This window comes from Dermacentor andersoni, chromosome 9 (genome assembly GCF_023375885.2).
Source record: "Dermacentor andersoni chromosome 9, qqDerAnde1_hic_scaffold, whole genome shotgun sequence".
Lineage (NCBI taxonomy): Eukaryota > Metazoa > Arthropoda > Arachnida > Ixodida > Ixodidae > Dermacentor > Dermacentor andersoni.
This window is the reverse complement of record NC_092822.1, coordinates 13,022,464-13,032,190: the sequence shown is the minus strand read 5'-3', so window position 1 is coordinate 13,032,190 and position 9,727 is coordinate 13,022,464. Positions and strand designations below refer to the sequence as shown.

The following is a 9,727-nucleotide window of genomic DNA, read 5'->3' as shown; positions in this document are numbered from 1 at the left end:
GCATCATCATTGCCATTGCGGTAAGGCGCTTATTGGCGTTATATCACTTGGGCTGTGCGGAATGTTTTTCCTTAGCGTCCAACTTGTCACTCGACGATTCTATGTACCGATAGCCGTACCAAGAACTAGTTACGTTACTGGATGTGGCCATATGGGCTATCTACTACATTTCTCATCAAATCGCGCAAAACATAAGTATACGATATAAGAAAAAAATCGGGGAAGGGGAATGTTGAAAGGAAAAATTTGTTATCCACACGAGAGTAGCTGAAGATACAAAGAAAGCCCATACGAGTTTCCTTTCTCAGTGGATAATTTTTCCATTCATGATACTTCCTCTACCTTGCGAGCGTCCACAGATCCGTTTTGCAATATACGTTAGATATAAAAAAGCAAGCACGTCAACAGGCTTGGAACCCGCACACTTTGCATCTGAAAACTTACAGTGCGACAACCTGGCCACCAGGACAATCTTTTATTTTTATTGCAGGACAGTGTAGGGACAAGCACTCACACGGGTTCACATTGCGCGACATCAGAACATCGGGCGAAGTGCGAGTGGCGAGGGTAGTGATGACTCGTGAGGCGATCGTTCGGGTTCGTGCTTCATTGCGCGGTAGGCAGAAACCGAACCGAGGGGTTGAGGCCGCGAAACAGGACATGGATTGCGAAATAACGAATGGCGAAAGCTGTAGTTTTTCATACATGTTGAAAACGAAATGATTACACCTCATGTCACATTTCCATTCATTCAACAATTTAACGTTGTGAGGCAACAGTGTTGGACTAAACGTTTCTAGCGAAGTTATACCACATCATGCGCCATCAAAGCAATTCCTCAGTCTTCCTGGCAGAGCTGTGCGTGAAGAATTGCAGCGAGGGGACGCTCTTAAGGTTGTTATTTGACACTGGTAGTTTTCGGTTCACAGTACAGCCCATATAGGCAAGGGCTCCGAGTGGCGCTATAGCTTCTGTCCGCGGTGCGTTCTGCGGAGTGCACGTGGCCCACTCATCTCTTTATCTTGTCGGATCTGGGACAGAACCGCTCTGGTAAACAAGAAAAAAGAAGTTTGTTTAGAGAGTCATCGAGAAGTCTGCAGATATTGTTTGTGCGTATGTTCACGGCGGATATGACCAAACTGCGAATAGCGCGAAAAGTGGACTTGCGTCCTTTCCTTGCATCTTTAGTTGACCGTTCAACTCATGGAAAACCTATGACGCATTTTCTATACTGCAAGCGTCGCTAAGGCGGAACACTTGTCTGCACGGAATGTCATGTTTGAAAACCGCCTAACACATCGCCATTGTCACGAACAGCAACATCAAGATATTTTGTCGGAAAATGTCCATATAGTATCGGCAATGTAGCACACATCTGGAAGCCAATGTGGAACAATAGCAAACCCGGGGTAAATTGAACATTTAACAATTTATATCGATGTAGAGTCTCTATAGACCTCACACGCACAGAATAACAAGCCTATTAGGAAGACAACTTGGCATATACGAGCTAGAAATCTACAGGCATGGATGCGCAGAATGCTGGCACGCCACTGCGAACGCTTACAACATTTGATGTACCGCGAGACGTTGCGAGTCTCGCTACGCCAAACATTGCACTCGGCATTTTGAAAATTCGGTTAAAAATGACCGCTTTCTAACAACGATTCAATATTGTCGCGATTAGCTTTCTCGTCCACTCGAGAAAGTCCACTCGAGCGCGCTGTCACCCCCTTAAATATTCCGTATACCTTCACCACTGATATCGCAACGTTGCCAATGGTCAATAGGAAATATTTTTGTCGCAGAGCTTCATTTCTTGCTGCTGCCACAAATAACTCGAGTCTGTCGAATAACTTTCATTGCAGTCCACCCTCCAGTGGCTACGACGCTGAGCTGCTGAACACGAGGTAGCGTGTTCTATTCCCGGCCACGGTGGTCGCATTCTCATGGAGGTGTAATACAAGAACGCTCGTGTAACGTACTTCGGGGGCGCGTTAAAAAAAAAAAAGCAGGTTTTCACAGTTAATCCGGAGCCCTCCACTGCGGCTTCCCTTACAACCCACTATTTCGGCACATTATACAGCCCATGGTTACATTGTTTTAAAACGCACCCCGAAAGTTGTGGTCGTTTCCTCACAGTTCTCAAAACACGCGTAAAACGGTCACTACAATTCCGGCCTTCTATTTTTTTTTGTCGTTTTGCGAGACTCTAATCTGCAGAAGTGGCGCCAACTGCGTCTAAACGTGGCAGACAATGACATTAATATTTGCCTCTCCGCCATCGAAGAAGCCATCCCTTAGCAGCTGCCAGTAGTCAGTTCGAAATATATTCTTCCATTTCGAGCGATGACCCGACATGTTATTCGGATCCGCCTCCTGCAAGTACCGACACCTCCTGCAATCTTTGTCCTGCAGTTCCACACTCCTGACGAAAGGGTTCAGACTGGAGGTTCGAACTGTTCCAGCCAGTTGAACACAGACTTCGAACCAGCCCGGATTGTCATCGAGGGCGATGGCGATGATGAAATACAAATCCTTGCAGTGCCACAGATCGACCACGTCCAGCACTCTTCTGCCGGAACGTTTATAATCGTGGCCGATTTTGTCTGCGTTTTTCAGGTTCAGGCAATAGGTGAAGCGCTCCAGTAGTCTCAGTTGAGACGAGTACAGCGGATCGACGATAGCTCTCTCCTTGTGGTCGCACGCCATATCGCAGCGGGCGACGAGGTGCGGAACATCCCGCACTGTGGCGTGGCGCAGGTCGCTCAGGTAGCCAAGCGATTGCGTCACCATGACGTCCAACCTGCGAAGCACGTGTCTCTTTTCTTGACACCACGGCATGGGCGACCGGCGCTCTTCATCCGGCGTGGCGTCCCGAAGCCTAGAACAAAGCGTGTCGACCTGGGATTGGAGTTTTTCGTCAAACATGGCGGAAAGTTGTTGCGCCGTTTCCGACTGCCTGCAAGTTAGACTCTGCTGCGTTTCCCTCAAAGTTTGCCTAAGCTCCTGCAGCAGCGCGCCGTGGTTCGTCACCAGCTCGGTGATTTCGTTCATCTTGCTTTCCATTGTCGGTAGCTGGTCCTGGTACAGCTGGCTCAAGAGCGCGTTGAACTCTTCCAACGCTGCGTTGATGTCGCCAACTCTGAGGACGCTATCGTACCGCGGTGGTTCGTCGTCTGTCACAGATGGCACCCGGCCGTGGCAGCCAGCCTTGTAGTGCGCCACCAGGTCAGCGTGCAGGGCTACCTCGCCGCATCTCGGACACTCGACTGCGTGGAAGTTGCACTCTTCCTCGTAATGGCGCAGTAGAGACGGCAGGGTGTCCTCGAAGGGACAGCCTCGGGCTTCATTCCAGCAGCGAGCCTTGAAGAAAAAGATCAAGAAAACGGGAGTATAAATGCCTCGATCACAACTCGGCAAACAGAGGGAATCTCTACGTGCAACCGCCAAATCATTTTCAGGAGCGCACAAGGAAGAACACCGACAGCATGGTACTAGCATTCTTAGTCTGGTTTTAGTTTGGTTCGTTCGTATGTTCATTCGTTTGCTTGCATGTCTGTTTGTTTGTTTGTTTGTTTGTTTCTATTACCCTGTTCGAAATGGATGCATTCTATCTTATTCTGTTAGTAGACCTTTGGCAGTGAGGATCAAATTCTAACGGAAAAAAACTGTCGCAACTACGGATGCAATATTTAATTCTGGTTGTTAGTAAACTTTCAAAACCGAGACATTTGTCGCGAACCGAAGAAAAGATTGAGGAAAACGCTACACGATCTCCTACATCACATCAAGTGATGATGTCATGCAGCGCAATTAAGAAATATTCGTTTGTGTACATTTCTTTCCGGCTATGTTCAGGTTTTACTTCCAATTATTACTGTTATGTAAACATACAGTTGTTGCTTTTGTTTTTTGCTTTGTGTTGATTTTGTGTGCTGCATTGTACGAAGCTGTAATTTTGAAGTTGCAGCAGGACTCATTGCTGCAACATGTCCGTTCTTCTTTTTGTTTTCTTACGAGAAGAGCAAGCCTTCGTCAGGTTGTGTACCGCCATTTGCCTTCCTTCCTTGGTTTGTGGCCTATAAAGCAAAATCAAGTAACTATATATGTATATTGGGCGCACTAATTTTGATAACAATGGTTGTAAATCAATTCGCTGCAGAGAAGGCAAAATTTCGCGCGGTGGTCGATGGCTCCTAAAATAGCTGACGAGTCTATCTGCCTACAATCTCTGGGGCAATAGCCATGATCGAACTCGTACCGAAAAGCTCGAAGGCTATGGCCGGACAAATACAGTGTGCAATCGGCAAAATAGATGGCGCGGCCCGTCTGGCCGTCAGCGCCACGCGCCAAGGAAAAACGGGCAAGGGTTGCCGGTTGTCTATTTCGGGAAGTAGCACTTCAAGTGAGTATCCAAACGCAATTGACGACTGCGAACAAACAAAAACGTACTACAGATTGAGCGTATGCAGATTGCACAGCCAATTTTTTTTTTTTTTTTTTCAGAAATGTGCGTCACAAAAGCAAGCAATGACTTCGCACGACGCAAACTTCTCTCACGGCGCTATCCATCGATAAAATTAATCGCTGGCTCGCCGCGGGAACCGTGAATGCGAAACGACCAAACGGCAATTTCTATGCGCGTACGAAGTAATCCTTGGCCGAAAAGTGTCACGAAATGGCGATCGAGAGCTCGACACTCGCCTTGAGGCTGCTGAGTTTCCTCAGCGGTAGGGGGATTCTTCCGCATTCGTCCTCGACGAAAGGCTCTTGGTCCAGCGGGCACACGCCTCCGTCATCTTCGAGGCTACCGCTCTTGCATGTCTCGCACAGCGCGTGTTCACACGGTAACAGCAGCGTGTGCTTCGGAATCACTCCGCACAGGGAGCAGGCGTACGGATGCAGTCCGCCCACGGCGAACCGCGTCGGTCGCCAGTTGACGCCGCCGAGCGCCCCGCGTAGTCGGAGCAGCTTCCCCGTGCACGTATCCGGCATCGCGAGTCTCTACTGCCGCAGAGACGGCGCTCTGCAGACGACGACGAGAATGGTATCGATTGTGGAGAGCGAGGGGTGAGCAGCGTCAGCGCCGGCTCAGCTTTGCGCCGAGACTCGAGACCCTCGTCTGTTCCCAAAAGCGTTCTTATTTTCATTCTTCTTATTTTTTCGCGGATACTTGTGCTTTTGACTTCCCATCCGTTGCCGGAAAGGTTCGGGAAGAGATGTGTAAAAGTGGTGCGCTCAGAGGTATATGCACGGAAGTCTGAATGAAGAGAAGGCAGAATATAAAAACATACTAGCATTTTTCTAATGTGTCCCACCCCCTCTGCTTTCTTGTGTTATTACCATCAGTGTATTCAACCCAAATGAAAAAAGAAGGGAAGTGTAACTCTAATTTCATTTCACTGTCTTTTTAAAAGTATAGCAAGATTTGTTAATTGCATTACGAGTTGCTACTCATGTTTCCATCTTAATGTTCATTTCTCATGCTCCAGATAGGGCTACAAATGTTCCCTCATCCGCAGCTATCAAGGCTTTATGGCAGCTTTGGAACTTCTCTGAACTGAGTAAATGCTACACATTGCATAATTTCTCAATACATTTTTCACGGCTGCTTTTAACATGGATATTTCTCATTAAAGCCAGCATTTCTTTTCTGAACACCTTGTGGTGATGTATGCCTAACATGAAAGATGGGTGCTTTGTAGTGCTAGAATTCTCTGTCTTGGTATATTGTATCTTGGCATATACAAGTCTGACAAATACCGCATTAACCATTGGTGTTTTGCTCTTTTGCCTTCTGTTTCATTTTCACTGCACGTGTACATTTTACCGGTGCACCAGTAGAAAGGCTTTAAAACGTTCTTTAAACGGTTTAAACGTTTTTTAAAACGCTCACGAGCACTTATCCCGATCAATTCCCCATATAAGTGGTTTTGCTGAAGAGAACACAGGAATACGTACAAGCATAATTAGAAAACTAGGAATGTGGGGAGGAACACTATTTTCAGCACGTTTTTTTTTTTTTTTGTGAGCTGCTGGTATAATGCTAAAATCTGCGCATTTATGAAACCACACTGGTCTGCTTCATCACTCCACGCCAAGTGCAAGTATCCTGTACCAGGACGTCAAACCAAGACGTGGGATGTTCAGCCTGTGAAAAATAAAAACGAGTTTGAAACAGTAATGTTTAAAAAAATAAAATACACCAAAGAAAATAAACAGAACACAAGAACAAATCCAATCAGTCAGAATTACCTTTGAGAGCAAACATATTTTCTATGGCACAGTGAAGAAACCTTGATCCTTCGGTTTTCATCTATTTTTTTTTTTTTTTTTTTTTTTTTGCACGAGAAAAGACGACAGCGCATGTGTTCTGTCCCATTTTTGTGTATCTGCCACTTTTTTTTCATACACAAAAAAGTCGTCTCAACGCACCCAACTGTTTTCACATATCCATTTATCCATTTCTCTGCTCTCATACCATGATACTTACAGTTAAAAGCTGTAGTAATGCTTAGCTTGAACGAACCAAAACCAGCTACATGCACTGTGCTATTGAGCATAGCGATGTAAGTTAGGTTCATGCATAGCACATTCGTGTACTATATACATCTGATCTTAATTGTAGGCAAGATAAATTAAAAGGTATGTAAATAAGAATGTTCCCTAACAAGCTATGCAGAAGTTCTCTCCCATTTGGACAGAAGCCGAGCGCAACTGTAGTGAAAAAGAAGACAACTTATACAGCATTTAAAAATGTAGGATCTAAATTTGCTACAGATTTTTTCTGAATTCATGGTCGAAAAATCTAGGTGTTAAAGGTGACACATTTAAACAGAAATCTGCTTGATTGGTAACGCTATGTGTCACCTAGTTTTTAAAAAATATGCCCTACCACTGGTCTCCCAAGCTAAGGCTGCTGTCCTGTTGCAGGTTCAAATCACTCAATAATGTCTAGGGCACACTTGAGCAAAAGGCAGCCAAAATTACTGCACCACTGAGGTCTATCTTCTGACATCTCATTTCTTCTCAGAAAACTACCTCTCTAAAAAAACCTTCACAACAACTTAACACCAACCTTACTTGAGAAAAGCCATCACACTGGTCCTTGAACACTAATTACACAGTGACTCCTCGCTATATAATATTATGTACGTCAGCACCTTACGAATTACAGCAAATTTTAATAATGCCAATATGACAGGTACACAAAGCAAAGGGATAAAACATCACGCAGGCTGCCATCAATGACCATGTCTCCATTCAATGTGGATGTTTTTAGTTGCGAATATGTTCTCATTAAATTGAGTGTCATAATATCACAAAAGCGAATGGCAAGGGTCTTTACATTCTAAACTGACAAATGTGCTTTGAAGCGGTCTGCGCTGGATGCATGAAAGAAGACTAAGTGGGCTAGGGGAGAAGTGAGGATGAAGAAGTTAGAATAACATGGCGGACGACACTAGTCTGATTGAGATCATGCCGTTCTAGTTAGGAACGCTACATGCTTTAGTATGTTTCACTGGAATACAGGATGTTTTACGGTGAACTATCACGTAGTGTTTCGGCTAACTACGGCTGGCGTGTCCTGCAGTGAGGCATCTTCTGTATTGCGGTAAAGCGTATTGATAATGACAAAAGCTAACTGGCCATGCATGGCTTTAGCCACCAAAAGTTGGCAAAATATCATCCTGCCGCGAAAATCTGCTTTGTCGATGAGACTAGAACATTAGGCTCGTCGCTGACTGAAACCGCGTACCCGATTCGCGTAAATCCTTCCCGCTATCGGCATGCTTCACCGCAACACACAAATATATTGCGGTAAAACAGTGGTCGAACAGGCTGGTGCAAATGCTTCGGCAGGGCAACTGCTTTCCTTGGCACCCACTCCCAACGGGGGAGAATCAGGTGGTAAAACCTTTGCCAAGTGACGTGCAGACAAGCGTTTGGTAGTGGCTGGTAGAGAGGCAGGGGTCTAAAAAACGTTGCGAAATTCGGTTTCGTAAGGTTAGCCTCGCCGCAGTGGAAATATGTTACGCGGTTAGACATACAGAAAGTTTTGCGGTGAAGCATAGCAAGAGTGCCTGGCCTTTGATGCAAAGCAGCTTCTCAAGAGGCACACTGATCTCACGGCTAGTTATACAGTTCCATGCGTGCGAGTGAGTACCCCGCGTTTGCTGATCTCCCAGTTACATACAAGATGACATTTATTGCCTGTGTTGTAAATGGTTGACGGCACTACTGGTGCAAAAGCGTCGTTTCGCTTTCGAAAACTGCGCTTGGCTAAAAAGAACACCTTGACTTGTATATTACCAAAACAGTTGGACAGGAACCTACACAATTACGTAGCTATTATTGAAGAAATCAAGAGTTCAGAAAAAATGACTGTCCATTCTGTGACTGTGCGAAAAGATGAATGTCCAAAAAATGACTATCCAATCGATCACCAGTGATCGATTGGATAGGCGTGGTAACGAAAGAATTAACTGAGTGATTGTGCTGAAACCACTACGAAATCCATGCTGAGTGCTGCAGAAAATGTTGTTAGACTCGAGAAAAATGATAATGTGTTTATAAATTATGTGTTCAAGGAGTCTGCATGTATGAGAAGATAACGAAATGGGCCTATAGTTTAGAAAGGATTGTTTCTGCCCAGATTTGTGCAATGGAATGATCCTAGTCCGTTTCCATGAACAAGGAACTGTACAAATGGACACTTACTTCTGGAAAATTAATGTGGCGTTCAAAGCGCATAAGGGGGAAGAAACACATTGTTGACGTTGTCTGGACTGCAGCCTTTTTTGGTGTCAAGATTTATAGTAAGGTTCAGGAATCCTTGCTTAGATATTCTAACACTGTTAATTGCACAGGACATGTTAGTTGCCGTGCAACGAGGAGGAATTTCGTCATTGTCCTGTGTAAATACTGAGTGAAAATAGTCATTGAATGTTTTAGCAATAGCACTAGGATCACTTATTTCAGAACCATCTAATAGGAATATTTGAGTGCTATTTTGGATAGCCAAAATCAAGCTCCAATATTTTCGTGGGTTACCTTTAATCACATTAGGTAGAGTGAACTGATAATAGAACTTCTTAGCTGCATCAATTTTTTTGCTAAGTTCTTCCTTCATAAAGCGAAAGTGGGCATTTGTTTCAGCATTTTTGTGGCGCTTCCGGCGTGCCCTGGCTACTCGACGCTTCAAATGCATTATTTCCCTTGTCATCCAAGGAACGTCAAGGTTTTTTCTTTTTTCTTTTTAATGGCACATATCGCTATATGCAAGTTTGGACAAAATGGGATACTATAGCACTGATATCACCGGTAATTTCTAAACAATAACTCTATTCTTCCCAAGGAACGCACAAATTATGGTAAGAGTATCCACTTGTCGTCCGTTTCCTTCTGGAACACCCTACCTCCTACTATTAAGTCATGTAAATCATTTTAACTTAAACGACAACTAAAAGACCACATTTTATCATCTGCAAGCACTTAGTTAAGTCTTTTTTTTTCTTTTCTCCCTTCCAAATGTACATTTGGTTACGCGACATAAATAAAAGTTCATTTGGTTGTCTCATTATCCCTTTACTTCATAATGGCGTTATACTTCTGCAATTAATGAATAAAGGGAAACTCAGACATCCACCCGTTCGTAGCAATTGCTACAAAGGAAACCCATACGGGTTCCTCGAAAGAAAATCCTCATAGTTGAAGAAAAATT

General features: G+C 44.5%; 1 protein-coding gene across 1 annotated transcript; it reads right to left on the bottom strand.

Moving 5' to 3' along the window:
- Positions 1-460: 460 nt before the first annotated feature.
- On the bottom strand, positions 461-8,159 carry LOC126527044 (uncharacterized). The gene is made up of 2 exons (XM_050174762.3): positions 4,708-8,159; positions 461-3,366 (listed from the first exon to the last, which is right to left on the bottom strand). Exons 1-2 carry the CDS (start codon positions 4,996-4,998, stop codon positions 2,242-2,244), a joined length of 1,416 nt encoding a protein of 471 aa, XP_050030719.1. The 5' UTR covers positions 4,999-8,159; the 3' UTR covers positions 461-2,241.
- Positions 8,160-9,727: the final 1,568 nt, after the last annotated feature.